The following is a 19,694-nucleotide window of genomic DNA, read 5'->3' as shown; positions in this document are numbered from 1 at the left end:
GGTTACGCCACTTAGGCTCAAGATGCGGTCGCTATGTATCTACCCAAATCTGTATTAAACCTTATTAAAGTGAAAAATTCACACTTTCTTAAATGGATATTTTTATATTCGTATTCTCTCTATCCTAAAGATACTAATTACAAATACAATGTAGTATTTACAGATTTCTGTTTTTTTTTTGTTTGGGTCAGTACTTGACACGGGAAAAAATTCAGTGGTCAATAATTTTAAAAACCGTGTAAGTTTGTTGACATTTTATCTTAGTAAAATTGTTTCCATACTCGGTAAGAGTAGTTTAACGTCATTCGTATGCTATATCATTTTTTCCAGAGAAGTTGCGTTGAGAACTCAGGTTTTTTTACTTGAGCATTAGTATTCTGTTTTCAGTTTTCTCTGTCAGATTTCGTTTTATCAAAATACTACTTGATATCTATTAAAAGATGGCTTCAAAACAGACCACTTGATATTCTTTGGTATTATAATAGTTTAAAATGCTCCTAACTGCCTGGAACTAACCTAGAATACTGTAAGATTGATTCAACCGAAAGCTCTTTCGTTCATTGAGTTCTGTACTGTCTCCAAATTCTCTAATTACACTGACGACGATTGACCAATATCAAGCTGGCGTCTGGACAGACTTTCTCCTGAATGGCATTGTTTTTAGCCCTTTCACTTTGGCCCATGAAGATGGCGACTTGATTTCCTTGTGTGGAGTCAACGGAGTCGTAGGAGTTGGCGAAGGACAAGCTGAAATCACTGGTGACGAATCTTGCCACGGGTGAGCGTTCAGATAATGTCTCAAAATATCATGAAACATATTTATTGTGTCCGCATAATTCTCGGATACTGATACCTCGAAAAAACCGCAGTTTAGCGAGTAAGTGAGGCGGGATCCATCTGTTTCACGGACTGTCCGAAAATGTCCCAAGTCCGTCTTGGTCCCAGCGATAACGATGCTGCTGGAATCTAGAGTTCTGTACCGCCGGATGTACTTGACAATCTTGCCAGCTTCCTGGAAACTGGCGCGATCAGTGATGGAGTACAGAACAAGAAAGATGTCCGCATATCCAATGATGTTTTCCAACTTCTCTTCGGTGTTCTGAAAGAAGACAAAAAAAGCAATATAACTCGAGGCAAAAAGGTCACGATTGTGTCCAGGTTTTTTCTTGCCTTAAAAGCGACCTCAGTGATGGTGTCCGAAAGATATCCACCTTTCCAGTGATACACAAACCAAAAGGTTTACTGCCAAAGGTACATAGGGAAGGCCTCAGGCGGTTGACGTGACAACATACCCTTAGATGGGATGCCAGTTGATCATAGGGGTACCCGTTAGCACCTAAGAGTTTGTTATACCAAATGCAATTGGAATAGGGTATAAAAATCAAAACTTCGGCCTTAAAAGGGATCAGTAGGAGCTTGGCGAACACTAAAACCAAAAGAACTTTGAAACGTTTGAATGTAGAGGACCGCACAAAGCACAAACAAAGTACCAATTCTGAATTTCTGTTGCTGATCTCTTTTTATAGAGATGACTTTATCCACACGGGTAACCCGAAAGACAAGATTTGTCTGGAGCCTGACTTTATCTTTTCCAGTATACGTACGGGACTGAGAAGGGTACAAAATGAAAAAAATAATAATAATAAAAATAAAAAAAACATTTTACCTTTCCTGCAGTGTCCAGAATGTCCAAAGCTACGTATTCTCCATCTACGTCAATATGATGTCTGGTGGTCGTTTCTGTGAAAATTAAAATTTACTGGCTTAGCAAAGTAAATTTCAAATGAAGACAATCCCAGTACTAAAGGAAATTTGCCAGCCGGGAAATAATCAAATTGGTACGATAAATTGGTCATAGCTATTTGTTGTCGCCACCAAACAAGCCAACAGTTGAAAAGTTAACCTGAAATCAACTGCTCTCAATTAACTTGGAGTCGTGAGTGTCTGACGATTTACTTTTTAGAGCGAGCCAAAATGGGCAAGGATTTCCAGGACAGCTGACGACCTTCTTGACCTTGGGTTTGACGCAATGACAATAGTGCAGTCGATACTGGTGGCAATTGGGAAATAACACCATTTCCGAAAAAAAAAAAACAAAACAAACAAACAACAACGACAGCAACAAAAACCCATGAGTTTCTGGAAGCCGGGACACTTGTAGTAAAGGTATAGGACAATTCAAGCCATGAATAGTAAGCCATACCCAGAAATGGTTGGCCATTTTGACAATTTCCCTCCTAGGTTTTTCGGTTTTTTTGCGGAGAATCGTGATTTTCTATCATCAAAACACACGTTCGCGTGAGTTTTCCTGAAAACATGAGTTCGCTCCGGGCTACTGGCAACTGCCGGTTTCATATCTCAACATCTCGTGATTCCAACCCGTCAAAAAGATCCCGCTGTGAGATAACGTCACGACAATGATATATCCCTCCTGTGGGTTTGGAAATGATGTCGATAAACAAAAAAGGTTTCATAGGTTTCAAAAAACCGTGGTAATTGACCACGTTTGGTATTAATGGAATGAATAACAAAATGAACACTGCATTAACTTTTCAAGAACTCTAAATGGACGCAAGTTCGAACAAAAATTTCTATTCAAACTAGGATTAATTAGGATTAAAATAATATTTACATTGCACATCAAATCGTTTCAAATCGTTCCATATAAGGAACGCTGTGTAACAAAACTGACATTTACCTTTGTTACAAGGAATTTTACAGCAAACTACGAAATACTCGTATTGCAATTTTTCAATGCCTACCTAGTGTTTGATCATATTCTCCGATAAATCGTCGGGTCAAGAAGCGAACTGTAAGGGCTGAAAAAGATGTACACGTTGGTTAAGCAGTATTTTTTAATTAAACACACTAATAGATGAAACGAACAGATAACGGTTAATAAAAAACGAGGGCATATGTCAGACATTGGGCGAATGGACACCTTTGCATTGTATGGGAAAATATAATCAGAATAAAAGAGTCTTTGTGATCCACGGCTTCTGTGTGTTCGCCTCCTTTTTTTTCTAGAATATTCTACGTCCTCTTCAGTTCTTCTTTGAGTACTGATTCATTTGACAGTCGTTTAAAATGTCCGCAATGTTAGAATTCAGTGATCACTGCTGCTTTCAGCAAGCGGGGATAGTTCGACGGAAAACGCACCTACCTTCGTAAGGAATTCTAAATAGTAAGTTCTCGAAAAATTCGACTCTTTGCAAGACGGGAGGCTAGCGTTTCTCTGTCGCCGGCGAGTTTTTACCTTTTACTTATACAAGACCTAAAATTTGACTTTTTCGTTCAATCCTTGCTGTAACCTCCAAGTACACAAAGGCTTTTTCAGGAAGGCATCATGAAATTAGTAACTGTACTTGATGATAATAAACCCGGGGGGGGGGGGGGGGGTACTCCTCAGAATTTTTGGTGGTGGTGGGGGGTGTACGGCTCGGTTCTCCAAACCTTGACCAACATAAGTAATTTGTAGGCACCCTTTATCAGACCCGGGTTTCAAGAATCCATATCAGACTTTCAGACCAAAATGTTAAAATATATACCTTATTTCAGACCAAAACGGCTTGAAAAACCATATTACCCTCGGGGGCAGCAAATAACCTTTATAGCTCATATGGGGAGCATCCCCCCTGGGATTATAAGTTACGAGCAACGATCGAAGGCATGCTGAATTTTGTTGCAGATAATGGCTTGAAAAACAGAGTTTAAGTCTACTAGTAAAGTTTGAGCAATGATCAGGGGTTGAGGCGAAACAAAGGAAAGTGAGATTATGAGATTTATTTACAGGATTGCTGCTTTGACCGATCTCATAACCGATCTCATAACACTATAATTAACATAATAAAAGTGATTATTTCGAAACACCAGATAGGACTGAATAGTGTGCTGTAGATAGCACGATAGCTTTAGATCAGTCAGCATGCATTAGTTCGACATGTTCCTTTGAGTGGTTTTGCTAGATAACTTCAATGAGTAATCTTCGGGAACAGCCGATACAAACTTTTGAATTATGAAGTGGGTGAAATCGGTTCATTTTAATTTTTATCCCTTTTGAAGTAGTTTGAAGTAGCCAGCAATTTTGAGTGGTTTGCTTGAAGTAGCGTGCGAATTTTCCGCGACGACAACGTCTTTTCATTTTGAACCGTGTTACTGTAAATCTTTCAATTTCTAAAATAAATTGACCAAAATTTTTTACCGTACCTGTCTTTCCTACCCCATCCTGACCCATGACAGCTATTCGAATGTTTCGAGGGCTGACCTGAGTGTGAAGGCTGTGTTTTCTTCTGGTCTTCATGCCTTGTTTGTTTGTGTCCTTGTCCACGGAATCTGACGGAAGATCAAACACAATCTGTTGTTAAAGAGACCCAGCAACTAATTTTAGCCGCACGGTAACTGCCTGGCATTCTTAAGTTACCTTGAGTCGCCGGAGGCAAAAAATTCCTTTTCAGACCTTGTGAACTGTATGAGCATGAGTGATCAAGGATGCAATCTTGCCTGACTTGAGCGAGACGAGAAAAAATGAACAGCATAAACCGTGAAAAAGAAGATGTCACTATTTCAGGCATATTGTATTTTTAGGTCACTCAGTTGACCGGTCAGATTAATTTTAGTGGTTGTTTTCTTTTGGCAACACGTTGTAAAGACAGGCAGCCCTCTCTTAGCACCTTGCTGCCCATGGAAAGAATAGTAAGTAAAAGGATTAAGCAATCCTTTTTTTTTTCTTTTCAGTCTTGCTGCAAGCGTGCACGTCGCATGATCAGTTTGAAAATAATGAGACACTTAACGTCTACACTGTACAAGGCAAACTTAATCCTTACTTCAAGACCTCCACTGAGCTTATTGTTCACCTTATAAAACTGACGCTTCGACCTAACTTTTACGAAATTCAGGTGTCTAAGTTAAAGCGAGTTCTTTAATCGATGACATATTCAACGATAACGCTCAACATGTCGTGTTTTTCTAGTATCATGACTGATTACTTCTTAATTGGTACCTTAAGTTCTAAAAACGTGAGATGTAATTAATAGCGTCAGTGCACGTGTTGGCAGGAATTAAACACGTATTCATAGACAGTCCTCTGTTGTACATGATACACGTGTATTTATTTCACGCGTCATGGGCACAGCAAAATGTGTCGTTTGCAGAAATTTAGAAACCTTTGTCAAATACGTATATTATATATTATATTCTAATTCGCTCACCCGCTCAACCGAATATAAAACATTTATCATGTAATAAGCAACCACTTATAGGGTGTGTCAACACGAGCCGTGTACGACCCTCTTTATTATGTCTTCAATATCAACTGAATTACAAACAGTATATTCATAAACAATATGGCGCAAAATATAAGAAAAACAAAATTGCAACTGTATAGCACTAATATAACAATCAAAGCATAAGCTAGAATAATGCAAAAGCAAAACATGACAAGCCAAGACTTGAAAAATAAACCACTTGATAAAATATAGTCATTGGGTATTTAATTTAGAGGGCGAACTGAGTGCGGTCGTATGACTCGAATGAATACAAATCGAGGCCTCAGCATATATATACCCGACGCCCCGCTAATGAAGCATTGTGACAAAGTGTCACAAACACCCAAAAATGAGGTTACGTAACCCATGATAAATACATTTATATTCTAATTCGCTCACCCGCTCAACCGAATATAAAACATTTATCATGTAATAAGCAACCACTTATAGGGTGTGTCAACACGAGCCGTGTACGAGGCGAACTAAAAGAACGGGAAATAAATTAAATACCCAATGACAAAGAAACTGACAATAAAGCAAGAATATTATCCTTTATGTAGCCATCCTTAGCTTTATCTGACTTCCAACGACCGTGTCTCTTAAACAAACGATCAGAAATCTGGGCATTTGCTGCAGCAGAGGCGCCTCCCGCTCTAAGGCTATGAAGACCATAATCTAGTTTGGAAAGGCCAACGGCCTCAAAAGCAGAAAGCACTATCTCGCGCGCCCTGGAATACGACAATGGAGCAGAGCCGCGAAAACTGTAAGATCCATAACTGCTGCGAAAAGTAAGAGGACGGAAAATATAATCTTCACTGTCTTCCAAAAATGAAGCTACTGCAAAATAACGAAGAGTTAACGTTACAGGACAAGTAGGCTTAAGAGTTTTAGCAATGACCACCCAAGCCCCATCTCTATAAATGTCCGTCTTGCTACGTTGAACAAAAATTCTCATGAAGGAATCTTCAAATAGAAAATCACACCTGCGCAATTGAACTAACTCGTTAAAGCGGAAAAACCCCGCGTAACCCAAAACACACAAAATGAGCAAACGTAAATCAGACAAACTAGCGGAAGCAGAGCCATAATGTGCAACCAAGCGCTGAATAACCTCAGGCGTTACTGGTTCTTTCTTTTTGACTGGAACACTGAGAAGCCTTTTGGCAGATTCTATTAATTGAGAAACAAAAGGTGAATTACATGGGTCGGGTTGGCCCGCTAAATCATGAAACCACTTAAGCCCGTAGTGAACTTCATCAATAATACTACAAGAAACCGATTCATAAATCAGACTAAGAAAAAACAAAGAAACATAAATACTAGAAGCGGGAAAAATTTTAATCTCTTTGAACTGAGAAGCCCACTTCCTCCATGAATTGAAACCTCTTTCATATTTCTTGGCGGTGTTAGCACTTTTGCTCTTTAGCAGCACTTCAGGGAGATCCTGACTTAATGTCTTAAGGCGACTGTCTTCCACATGTTGAAAACTAGGCTGCAAAGCCCCTCTGACAAAATCTGTGAGAACAACGATAACATTGCAAAAATAAATAAATATAACTTGCAATATAAAAGTTCTGTACAACTCTGCACAAACGCCACTCGGCGACAATTGAATCAATGAAGTAGAAAACAAGCCACTCGGCAAACTAGTTTCATTCGAAACACAGTCATGAAACAAGCTAACAAAAACTCTCTGAGCTCCTAAGGATAGTCGTTGACCAGTGAGAACAAAATCACTGCAATCAGAAGCCACTCGGCATAAAGGCACCATGCCTAAGAATAAGAAACGTAACAGCTAGCGTCAAATCTGACAGCTAGAACTGCACTGTTAAACTTATGAGAGCCAATAAGCGAATCCTTATAACAGCCAAGGGCAAATATCCCCGAGGGATCTGGAAAGTAAATGGACTCAACAACGTATGGTTGATGCTGGAGTGGGCTTGCAAAAAGAAATGGCCAAAAAGCATTAGACGGCCAGTAAGGGACCACTAAAGTCCCATAGGCGCGGCATGCAAGGAGATGTTGGATAACCCTTGTGATACAATGAACCGGCGGAACGAGCCAATTATTCTCTGCTGTCCACGAAACTGAAAAAGCATCAACAGCCTCTGTGCCCGGTACACGAAACCTAGAATTAAATCTAGGGAGATGGGCATTGGATGCATTAGCAAATCTATCAACAGTATGGGGGCCCCATACTAGATCTAAATGGGCAAAAAACCACTGGGTAGTATACCAATCGTCGAAATCGATAATGTTGCTAATCTCATCAGCACAAACATTAAGCTCTCTGGGAACCCATTGAGGGACAAACTGAACATGAAAAATCCGACAGAAATCAAAAATCTCAAGCGCGATAGAATGCAATTCTGCGTTAGGACTCCCTATCTCAACTATACGAACAGCCCCTTGATTGTCAGAGTGCCATTTAACTGACTTGCCCTGAACCGAATCCTTGAACGACGTTAAAGCAAAATGTACAGCTTTAAGCTCTCTCCATGTAGAGCTCTTTTTAGCCTCACATGGACTCCACATACGATGACATACTTCCTCAGTACCAACAAGGAACGCGCCACAGGCTACGTTACTAGCGTCTGAAAAACTAAGCAAAAAAGGCGCCTGGTAAGGCACTATAGCTCTAGAATTAAGACTAACAATATTGTTTTTCCAGAAAAATATTTCTGAAAGACAATCGTTATGATGCCCGACATTGAACCGGGAATCCCATGAAGATCTGGATTCTATAACCTTGTACAAAAACCGGGTCTTAAGACGAGTCAAATTACCCAATACCGGTGACATTGACATAACGTGGCCTGCGATCGAGGCACAATCCCGAGCAGTAACATACGGGGCAGATAGAAGGAATTTCTCTATAAGGGCAATGAAATTGGAAATACGCCTGTCGATAATAGAAAACGAACCAGAAAAAAGATTCCAGTTCAGACCCAACCAGACAAGCGACTGCGTAGGCTCCCAAAGTGATTTACTGGAATTCGCAACAAACCCTGCATTACTCAACGATGTCTGAACAAAAAAAACGAGTGCTCTTTAGTAATTTGCATAGATTTACCCTTACCACACCCGTCATCGAGAAACACAACTATCTTAATGCCACTAAGCCTCCAAAACTTAACAAGCGGCCTGAGGCATTTGGTAAAAATGTACGGGGCCGAACTAAGCCCAAAAGGTAGAACTGTAAAACAAAAATATTTGACAGTACCAGAAAAAACCCAGGAAAATCCTAAAAATGTCTGATGATCTGGGAAAATATCAAAATGGTGATAGCCAGACTTAAGATCAAAACTGAAAAGGAAATCACCCTTGTTGACATATGATAACAAGACCCTCCAATCTTCGCACTTGAACTTTTGCTTCCAAATAGACTGGTTGACATGTCTCAAATCAAGAATAAGCCTTTTCTTGCCTGACGATTGGATTGACACAGAGAGCGGGTTAACAACATGTGGGACAAAAGGTACCTCAACAACCGAGTGATTACCAACTAATTCAGATATAGCCGACTCGACAAAAGACGCATTATCCGAAGCTGACTTATTGTTATTCAAAAACGCCCTGCAAGGGGTACTAATAAAAGGGATGCGATATCCGAACTTAATAGTATCAGTAACAAAGTTATTAGCGCCAATGGTATACCAATAATCAAGCTTAGCCTTAAGTCTGCCCTTGAGTACAGGCAATACAGAATTCTGTTCGTATTCAAATAGATTGCGATCGTAATCGAAATCGACTAATGAACTAGAATCAATCTCTCTTAAAAATTCTAAATTGGAAAGATCCATTATAACAAGATATATGAATACTTAACTTAAACGCCAAGTTCTTGGGAAAAACTTTCATTTACCTCCAGCGTTTGAGGAGAAACCAGAATTCGTCTGGCTGGAACTTGAAGATCTTGGTTGAGAGTTACCACGGCACTCGGACCTCCAATGACCTTGCTGACCGCAGGCGAAACAAATATCACCAGGCTTTGCTTTGCTAACAGACGTATAGGCACGAGAAGTGGAAGCAAAGTTGAAAAGACGCTGGCCAGCAAATGAAGTGGTGGTGGCAGAAGGTTGGCTTTGCTTGACTGCGGACTTCCCTTTCTGCTGTTGACGATCTTTACGTTTGCGAAGGGCTCTCTGCTCTGCACGCCGAATACGCTTCTCGTCCTCCGATCCACTAGCCAATTCGTCAGATAGATACTCGTTAACCAAATCCCAACCAGCGGCGGATTTATCTGCCAATCTGATAAGCTTGTTGCGTTTCTTGATGTCAGAATCCAATTCTTCTAGGCAACTGCGAACGACTTCAAGTTTCCTTTTACCTAGAGCGGTGGAAGCCGATTGAACCTTCTCCGCAAGGCCAGAATTGAAGTAGAACTGCTTTTTGTTCCCTTCAAACTTGAAGGAAATTTTGGACTCTTCTTTCAGCTTCTTAGCAATAGAGTCGCTGTTGCTTAAGGAATCTTCCTGGATGTCTCTCTTTAACGCGGTCAACTTCTTGTCAAAATAATCTTTAAAGAGAGCGAACGTCGAGGCTAAATCAGTAGACTGCTCAGACGTAGAAGGCGGAGTAGAAATCTGCTGCGAAGCGTCGCCACGAGGAACCTCGACATTTGGTTCATCGACGTTTTCGGTGTCAGACATAATTTAGAGGGCGAACTGAGTGCGGTCGTATGACTCGAATGAATACAAATCGAGGCCTCAGCATATATATACCCGACGCCCCGCTAATGAAGCATTGTGACAAAGTGTCACAAACACCCAAAAATGAGGTTACGTAACCCATGATAAATACATCAGGTTTTACTCCTACACTAAAGGACCCCTCCTACACTGGTCGGCCAACAAGATCCCAGGGATTTTAAATATAAGGATTTCGAATTTTCCACCATTTAAAATTTCAGTCACTTTTGAATAAACATTAAATCTAGATCTATGGGCAGCATTTAATTAAATTCGCGAATTTTTAAAGATCGTTTCGCTAAACGAAGTAGTTGGCATTACTATTCAGTTCATTGAAACAAGCTATTTTAATTAATTAAAACCTAAACTAGTAAAACTATTAACCTATTAAATCGCTATAAAATTAATTGGCCACTTTTGCTTAGAAATCGAACCTGTAGTTTTTTTTGTGGTTTACCGGTTGAACGAATTGTTAAAAAATCAAACTGACAAGAGCTGCAGTAGTCTTGCTTGAAATGCAGGTGTAGTTTTGTTATAAAGAAAGCGATCGCTGGCTATTTTCTAATGCGATTTAGTACGTAGTCGGTGCACAGGTATCCTCTCTCCTATAAATCAAAGGGCTCTACTGATCATCCAACCCGTGAATGCAGCGTGACTGTGTAGCGGGTCGGAATATTTATTTGTCTACTTTCGTAGGCAATCATTCAGAAAATAAAAATGTAGTTTTGTAGTACACCTCTTTGAAAAATCTAAAAAGGCTCTTTTTTGTTGTGTTTGTAATGCATGTCTCGTTCATCTATCGTTAATACTGAGTTATATTTACGCAACGGACGTTTGAAAATGAAATCGCGTTGCACACGAATTGCACTCAGAGCAAACTACAAGCAGCAAATGTTGTTTATTACTTTCGAATATGGGTGACCTTAAAGGAACCATGTGGACTTCTTCGCGATTTTTTTTTAATTGACTGATTTATTTGTCTTTCAATCCCGTTGGTGAAATGTGAAAAAAAACAAAAAATGCACGTTGGTTTTTTAAATGCCTCGCATAGCGCTCACATATCGTGCACGTCCGCATGTCGAAGTCGAACGTTTGGAAAATATCTGTCCTGAAAAGGAAAGCTGTACCTAAGTTTCGGTGAATGACAGGATTTAGCAGACAACACCTCTACTAACTGTTTTCTTTCTGGAAAAATTTATTTAGCTTCGCCATTGTTTTTTATCCCGCAATGGCGGCTTATGGTGGATATAGTGTAGACTAATGAATGATTTATGATTTTGATAAAATTCCGAATAAAACAATATAAAATTTACAGCCCATCGACGGAGCGACCGATGGAACGACAGAGCGAGTGCCATTTCCGTTCATTACGATAACTGGTTCGGGCGGGCGCTGCCTTGATGCCCAGGTCATGCCTTTTCGCTCACCCCAACTCTCCGGGGAGTGGAGGTCAGTCTCGCTACCAGGTCGCTCTCCGCAGTTTTTTCAACGACACAAACCTTTGTGTTTTACCGTATTTATTCGATTAACCGCCCAATTCGAGTAAGTGCCCACCTCGAATAAGCGCCCTCCCTGAAAGCCCAAAAAGGTAATAAGTACCCACCCTCGAATAAGCGCCCACCCAACCTAACCCTCCTCCAAACCAAAAAAGCATTTCTGTACCAGCCGAAGGTGAAGTAAGAGGAGCGTCAGTTGTGTTCCAAAATTGGTTTTACATACGGTAGTCAATGAACTTTTATATTGTTTATGGCTTGTTCATGTTAGCTTTTGGCTTTGTTTTGTTTTGTTGAAGAGAAATAAACTTTTCTACCTTGTTTTGTTATTCTCTAAAAATGTCCTCGCTCGCCGAAAATACCCTTATCCTCATGGGCCCAAAATTAAAAAAAGCGCCCATACGGTATTCAGAAATTGCCAAAAAAGACACCTGTTTTTTGAAGCTTTTTTTTATACTTCGAGTTTGCTGCGATGCGCTTAATTGAAACTGACAGCACGGATAAAGCTTAATTAGATCAAAGCAAAGAAGGTCAAATCCGGAAACTTTATGTCAGTTCCTCAAGATAGGCAAAACCTTACTTAATTAAACTGCCAACATGGCTTAGAGCAAGGAATCCGGCAAGATTAAATCTATTAAAAGAAATTGCTAAAGTTCATGATTTGCATCATGTTCCCTCGAAGGAAACAACGAATAGATGAAATGCCATCCAACCGGGACAGATTTTCATCAGTTAGCTTGGGGTCAGTTTTTGAAGTCGAATGATGACACCAAGTAAGACTTTCGACCTTACACAGTCATCGAACAGAATCGAAACAAAAAAGAGCAGAGGTAATGTAAAGCATTCAAATGAACTGTACTCAGCAGCGGTTGTGTTGTTCTTTGCCGCGTTGCGGTTTGCGGTTTTCCGAGCCAGTTTCCCAACTGACAATTTGCCAGCTTTAACTGGTAGATGAGGAAACAAGAAATCTTTAATCTGAGTGTGTATTGAACATTGGCTACCACTCAAAAATAATACAGTAACTATGACACAATGCCGAGAAGAAATTTAGAGCTTGCTAACGGCGAATTAGGAAGATAGTTAGATTAGTTTTTGTTCTTTAAAGTGATATCAAGTATATAAATATAACTGAATAAAGACAAACAATTTACTGAGTTTAAGATACCTATAGTCTACAAGCTGAGAAAATCAGAGTCTCAACACTAAACTGCTCAAGGGTCGAAGTCTGACATTTTCACTTCCCCTGATATCATTTGTGTGAAGTAGTAGCGGTTTGCTCATTCAGTTTCGCAGAAATTTCACTCTCTTCTAACCCCAACTGCCGTTTCATTTTTGTGTTTAGGGTAATTTCAGTCGTTTACGAACTCGAACCTGAGAATCCTCCCTGGTCTAAAAAACTTTGAAACTGACAACTGACGATCTCTTACCTGAACACACGAAAAATAAACTGCTTTCTTCTGCATCGAATACAATCGCCAAGCTAAGAACTATACGGGAATTCCCGCCGAGGTCGGAGAATTTTGCCTCGTGCGCTCTCCCATTTCCTTCGGCTAGGGCTAAGGCTCAGTGTTAAATTCATGGGTTCACTTTAGGACTTAACATACACTGCAGAGTTCATTCTCTCATCCATCATTTGTGTCCTTAGTGCTGGCGGCACAACATTCACTTGTACCCTTAAGAACAATAGGATATGATAAAGGCTATACCTTACTTACCATGTCCATTTCTAGACGGCATTCCCTCTGCACTTTGTTACTTTTGCTTTAACACGCTGAGGCCAAACAGACGAGCATCAGTGCATTTTTTAAAAGTTAGCCTTTAAATGGCTTCGCGCGAACACCCTGTAGCCTTCTCCGTGAAGTAATTAAACACGCATCACTAGCACACAATGGTAAAAGTATTTCAGTCACGAAGATTTCCAACGATTGTAAGATATCAGTGGCTATATTGGGATGAGTCGAGAAAGCTGATTTCATTATATATTGAAGAGTTCTTTCTGCTTCAACGACACAGATTATTAAAATATCGTCTTCTTTTATCACAACCGCGAAAGACAAAGTGAAATGTGCTTTGTGTTACTGAAACAAATTAAACCAAGAAATTTTAAACCAGTAACGTACCTTGATCATCTATTAACAACAACAGGTGAACATTTCTTACACACGCGATGCCTTTTCAAAGTTTAAGGATGTTAAATTCAATTAAAGTTAAGAAAAAAGAAGTACAAAATGTTTGAATGTACGTAAACAGCGTCGCTGCAAATAGAAGGCTATCACTTGGGTATCGTGCTACTATATTCCAGAGTTCAACTCGTTGGCCACGCTTGTTAATAGCCAGCTGGTCTCCTGTCAGTTGGGATTGTTTTTGCCATTTGAATTGTTTGTTTGTGAAGTTTTAATGTTCGGCTCAACAAGCAAGCTGTGCTATGAACATTTACTGAAGGTAAATCAAGGATATTTCTTTTGGTGGAAATTAGTACACGCAAGGAACTGCTTTAAAAATTTCTAATTCAATTGACCGCATCCAACGGTTCCGCATTGCGGTGGATATTATACGATGGCCTTAATCGGCCTTAGTCGCCTCAGAAATTCGTATTTAGTCGTAAGGAAAATATTCAGTTTTCTTTGGCAAAATGTCAGCTAAAACTATAATTCCGTAACACCTCTTATTTTTGATAGGAAAATGTCTTTAAAAATGCGGGAAAAGGACAGCGCTTTTCGCAAAACTAACTGAAATTCGAGGAACAAAACTTCCGTTTTCTAAAACTTTCTCCAACTTAAATTTTCAGCTAATGCGTCAGCCAAACAGATCAATCTGTATTAGTTTAAACAAATGTCTTTAAAAGGGCAGGAAACGATCTCGGAACACAGAAGACACTTCAGTTTTAAGTATTATGTTTAAATGTTCTCGTTGAGTTACAAAACCATGTATAGCATCGCTCCTTATTTGCGCAGTCTTTTGCGCAAAACATTTTTGGAAAGAAAGACTGACTCTGGAACTGAGGAATGTCAATGAACGTTTGAGACTTACATCAGCATAGGAACACAGCGAGCTAAAATGGCGAATTGAGGTTAATTTCCGACAGAACTGAAACAATGTACTAACAGGCGTTTAATTCAACATTACGCGGGGCATTTGGGTCGAAATTGTCAGATCGACTATCTCGATGTTACCAACACTGCGCGCAGAGACTTCTACATGACAGACTTGCAGATGTAGATAGGGGCTATCGACCTTAAAATTCGGGTCACATATTTATCATGCACCCCAGACGGAGAAAAATGAATGCGGCCATTATTAATCCATATCGAGCACGATGCTATAAAATTATAACGGTAAGAAGTGGTGAACACCAACACTACAATTTTATTGCACGCATCAGACATTGCAACGTGTGTCCGGAAGCGTTACCGAGTAATTTAAAGGGAAGAAAGATATTTTTGGTTGATCCATCAAGATGGGTGTGAGGGTGTGTGATGCACGCCCCGTTTAAACTGCTTTCAATTGAGCTTGCTTCTGTATCGTAACTCTAACAAATCCTATCTGATCCAGTCACTATCAGAACGTTACTGCATACCAGAGAGTTCGTTATTTCTCGAAATGGCACTGAGCGCGACCAGTCAATGCAACACAAATTTATACATTCACTACAGTCAATAAGACTTAACGTTTGCAAAATATCATAGAGTGCCAACTTTTCTTGGAATGTGGCTTATCTGATTGAATTCATGATTGTCATTAAAAAGAAAATTTCCAGAATAGTCTTTCCTCTTCTTTAAGCGGTAGATACTGAAGAACCGGGACTCTTTTAATTCAAGGTTTATAGCGGTAAAGCCGGTTGTTCAATTCGAAAGCATAAAGCATTGAGTGTACTTTAAAGTTTGTGGATTAAACCTTAAGGATTCGTCATGAAAACAGACAAATTCAAAGGAAAAACTAATTAGAAAAATTTAATAGTTATCATTCCATACAGCAAAGTTGGGCGCGCGCGAGACGAGGGTGTTGTCGAGTCTTGTTTTTCCCGCCAATGTATTTCCACACTCGATTCCACAGTGTAAGAAATCAGAAAATATATAGAATGGATCGAACGCTAATCTGTTCTTTCTTGGCATCCTATTCCCCTTCTCATCAATGCTAGTCTGCATCTAGTCCGCAAAGCAGCACAGTTTTCAACGCGGTTCAAGGTCCATTAGAGAGTAATTTAGAAAGTCGTCACTTCTACGACTTGTGCCTTAATTAACTGGTTAATTCCCGGGAACATCTTGTTAACTAATTAAAATTAATCAATTTTAAACTGTCCGAATAAACTACTGGCAGATAAGAATGACAAAATGACGTGCGCAAGTCGCCAGGTTTGTTTTTGGACGTGCCTGCACACATGCCCGTCTGCAGCAGCGGTCTTGTCCAGAGGATCAGGAGCTCTCTGAATTTGTATGGAAAAACAGATGAGAATTTTCCGTCAAGTGTATGGAACAGCGCAATAATTCTCGGGCGCTTTCTATTTGTCTGGAAAAAGCGGTTGTTCTAGCTGTTGGGAAAGGCAAATGGAGCGATTCTTTTCACTGGAAATTTTGGGCAACAAACTGCGTACTTTATCAGAAATCATCACAGTGCTGGTGCGCTGAAGCAAGTGGTGCAGCTTGATATTCCAATAGTTCCGGTAAAAACGAGAAGAAATGAATCACGAACTTTCTCTGAACATCTCTTCCAAATATCCCGTTGAAGGCTCGAAAACGATCTCCGAAAACAGAAGTCGATGTTTGAAGTACCTTTCCTTAAAATTATCTCGTTGGGTGTCTCAGCTTTCAGTAACCGGTTTTTGAAATGAAATCAGAAATAATAAACTTATTTCTAAGCTTTTCAGTAAACCTACAGTAAAACAGAACTCACAGGGAAGTCAATCATCGTAGCAGACGTCTCAATGTTCTATGTAACTCAACTGTTATAAATATATCTTTTCGTGCAAGGACACTGAAACACGAACGAGAGAAGAAAAGCGGAGAACGAAAGGAAAGGAGAGGGGAAAATGGCATGACCTTATGTTTATAAATTGGCGACTTCGGTCACACTGTACTCTTTAAAATGATGACTTGAGCCGGTCCATTTTCAAAAATCCAGGGCCTAGTTGTTCTGAAGAGCGGATAACTTTACCCAGCGGATAAGTCGCTATCCAGCCGATAAAAGCTATTGGTTGGAGCACATTTTATACGCTGGATATAGATTTATCCACTGGATAGAGTTATCCGCTCTTTGAACAACAGAAGCCATATTTTAAAAGTTGTTAGGCCTCCAGCTAGTGCTTCTCGTCGTTGAGTGTAAAAGAAAAATTAGCTGGGCGTTGAGCTCAGTTTGGGTGTTATTAAAAAGCACAGTAAATATTAGTGACGGAAACAAGTAACAACAAATTATAATTATAATTCTACTTACGAGAAGGATGTTTCTGCTTGCTCGAGGAAACGTTTCTTGATGGTGTCTTCTTCATAACTTTAACAAAGTGGACTCCAGAGTTAATAAGTAAAACGAAATTGCTTTCCAACATTTGAGTCAACTACAGTGATCAGACAAACACATATTATGTGATTGTCTCAATATACAGAAGGAGTCAAAATTGGTCAACTTCGCAATATGTATGATTCAACAACTTATCTATTATAGAACGACCTCCTCCTCAAGCCGTTACGTTTCGTTGGCGTTGCATGGTCATGGTTTCTTAAAGTCCCTAATGGAATTTCTTATATTAATCTCTTCCGGATATTTTTTGCTATTATTGTTAGAGGCTGAACTTTAAAGATCTTCTATCTCAATGATTAAACGATCATGTACAAATGAGAAATAATCCAGGCCCCAGTTGACAAAACACTGCCGCCGGCCGGATAACTCAATATATCCAGTGGATAAATCGCTATACAGCGGATAAAATGTACTCCAACCAATACATTTTATTTTGTTAGCGACTTATTCGCTGGATAAAGTTATCTGCTCTTTGAACGACTGAGACCAGATAAGTTAACCTTAATCTAAAATCATAAACTTCTGTCTTGACAGAGAAAAAAATCCTTATGTTTGTTAGTAACGGGTCCGTGTGCAATTGATCCGGCTCACTTGCAGACGAACTGTCTTGTGAACTTTCCAATTATTCGTTATCACAATAAATATAAACTGACTATCTTTACAAATAGGTAAAATTGAAAATCCACGATGATCCGCAAATGAACCCTTTGGATCCCAAGGGTATCTACTTTTCAGGGGCTTAGACTGCAAGCAGTCCCTCTCTGGATAGTCGAGAGGTCGCGCGAAATAGCCGAGCGCGAAAAAAACTTCTCGTTTATTTCTCCTCGCTCCAGTCTCGCTACGCTATGAGCACACCATCTCGACTGACCAGAAAGGGACTGCTTGCAGTCTATCAGGGGCTCAATTTCTGAATAATCATAGCGACAATTCCATAACTCTAGATAAGCTACCAACCCACGAAAACTACATTTTCAGAACGGTCATACATTCTTAAAGGACCCTAGTCAGCCACACCTTTGTTTTTGTTTATATGCGAGAGTTTGGCTATTATATTTTATTCGGAGCATGTCGAAATGAACGAAATCACTGTGAAAATACTAAAGATAATGAAACATACTTTCAGGAACACAACTTACAGTGAAGCAATAAGATTTCGTTTCACCATGCAATATCAATAATTTCGATGGCATCGAAAATGGCGGAGGCTGACGAGGGTCCTTTAATCCTCTCATCAAAGCGAATTGTCGATTCGAAGCCGATCCGATGAAACTTCACGGCCGAACAAAAAAGTATATATCACATGCACTTTTCTTCATGTCACGAATATATAAATCAGTATTTACTTTCTTTCTATTTTCTTATTTTTTTTTCCTATAAACTCCGAGTGGTTCATTCTCGGGCTCGCCGGTTGTGATTGCGACCAGTAAGCGATAAATCGCCGTACAATTTAGCTGCTATTGCAGAAAAGTTAAGCTTCCCTTCCGCCAAATATAGCCGCCATATTTAATCCCTCGATACTTTGCTAACAAGGTTCCAAATTTTATAAAAAAAAAACAACTGCCAGTCTTGTGAACAATTTAAACTGTTAACAGTACGGAAAACTGTACTGAGACCTGCCCTTCAGCTGCAAAATGTATCAAAGCCGTTACATAAAATCAGCATTTCTAATAGTGTTGCAATTTATGAAGTACAAACAAATCCTACCTTGCTTGCTGTGTGCACAGAAGCACGGTGCGATGTTTGCACACGGCCGTTTTCAAGAGAATGACACCTGTACATACTCAATGTTAAAGTAAATAAACAGCTTATATAACGGTATTCGAAATAACTCACGACTAATTGCCATTTTTAGAAGAGAGAGATAACCCCTGGCTGTTACTGTTGGCACTGATAACCAGAAAAAATGCGACTCATTTCAACGTCTTTTAGATAACTTCTCATTGTAAAAGGCCCCCCGTCGTTTGTTGCAGTCTGACACCACGTTGGTAAATTAGCTGCCATTTACGTTGCCTTTGTTCAAAGCAACATAGCGTTTACCGAGCCAAAGGATTCGACAAAAACAAGGTGTTCGCTTTGCGCTGAATAAGCTCCATACTATAAAAGTCAATGTGTACTGCAGATAATTTGCATATCTCATGCGGTGCTGTACTGAGCGGTGCCAACAGCGCTAGCGTGGGCGATAAATACTTGTAGAGCTCTCGATAAATGGCGCTCGCAAAATTATCGGCACGAGAACCTTTGGTTTTCAAGAGGAATCAATGTTTATCCTAATCAGGGTTTTCCAGCATGTAAAAGGAAGGAAGAGAAAAGAAATATGCGAAAGAAAAGATTTATTTTATATAAGGCTGATTTATAGACAATTTGTGATGTAAACACAGCTAAATTAATTATAAGGGAACAATTTAAAGAGATAAGAAGAACAATTAATTGAATAGTTTTTGTGTCCATAGAATTGCATCGACAAGTCTTAAAGAACTTCTTAGTGAAACTTGATTTTCTTTAGCACAGTTATTCAATTGTGCAAAAAAATTGTTACGAGCTTTGATAGAAGACTTATAGAAAATCTTGATGATTACATACATACTTTGTGGTCACCAGACCAATTAATTGCTTTTCTGACACATTTGTACTGAAATTTTCAAACTTTCTTGTAACCAAAAATATTCGTAATAATATAGCTTGGACAAGATGACCGTGACTATTCTGATTAAGATGTCGATTGTTTTTATACAATG

The 19,694-nt window shown here is 39.5% G+C and overlaps 2 protein-coding genes across 5 annotated transcripts; both read right to left on the bottom strand.

Moving 5' to 3' along the window:
* Nucleotides 1–84: 84 nt before the first annotated feature.
* On the bottom strand, nt 85–18,795 carry LOC146464730 (ras-related and estrogen-regulated growth inhibitor-like). 4 transcript variants are annotated; one of them, XM_085129253.1, is made up of 6 exons: nt 18,664–18,795; nt 16,876–16,932; nt 4,207–4,332; nt 2,763–2,819; nt 1,667–1,740; nt 85–1,099 (listed from the first exon to the last, which is right to left on the bottom strand). In XM_085129253.1, exons 2-6 carry the CDS (start codon nt 16,928–16,930, stop codon nt 617–619), a joined length of 795 nt encoding a protein of 264 aa, XP_084985379.1. In that variant the 5' UTR covers nt 16,931–16,932; nt 18,664–18,795; the 3' UTR covers nt 85–616. The 4 variants fall into 4 exon arrangements, with proteins under 4 accessions (XP_084985379.1, XP_084985380.1, XP_084985378.1 ...); XM_085129254.1 differs by lacking the exons at nt 16,876–16,932; nt 18,664–18,795 and adding an exon at nt 13,164–13,310; XM_085129252.1 differs by lacking the exons at nt 16,876–16,932; nt 18,664–18,795 and adding an exon at nt 4,421–4,746.
* Nucleotides 5,186–10,063, bottom strand: LOC146464731 (uncharacterized). The gene is made up of 2 exons (XM_085129256.1): nt 9,130–10,063; nt 5,186–7,866 (listed from the first exon to the last, which is right to left on the bottom strand). The coding sequence occupies exons 1-2, from the start codon at nt 9,914–9,916 to the stop codon at nt 7,844–7,846; spliced, it is 810 nt and encodes a 269-aa protein (XP_084985382.1). The 5' UTR covers nt 9,917–10,063; the 3' UTR covers nt 5,186–7,843.
* Nucleotides 18,796–19,694: the final 899 nt, after the last annotated feature.

Source organism: Pavona decussata, unplaced genomic scaffold (assembly GCF_977016875.1).
Source record: "Pavona decussata unplaced genomic scaffold, jaPavDecu1.1 SCAFFOLD_161, whole genome shotgun sequence".
NCBI lineage: Eukaryota > Metazoa > Cnidaria > Anthozoa > Scleractinia > Agariciidae > Pavona > Pavona decussata.
The sequence above is the reverse complement of the archived record's forward strand: the minus strand, read 5'-3'. Positions and strand labels throughout refer to the sequence as shown.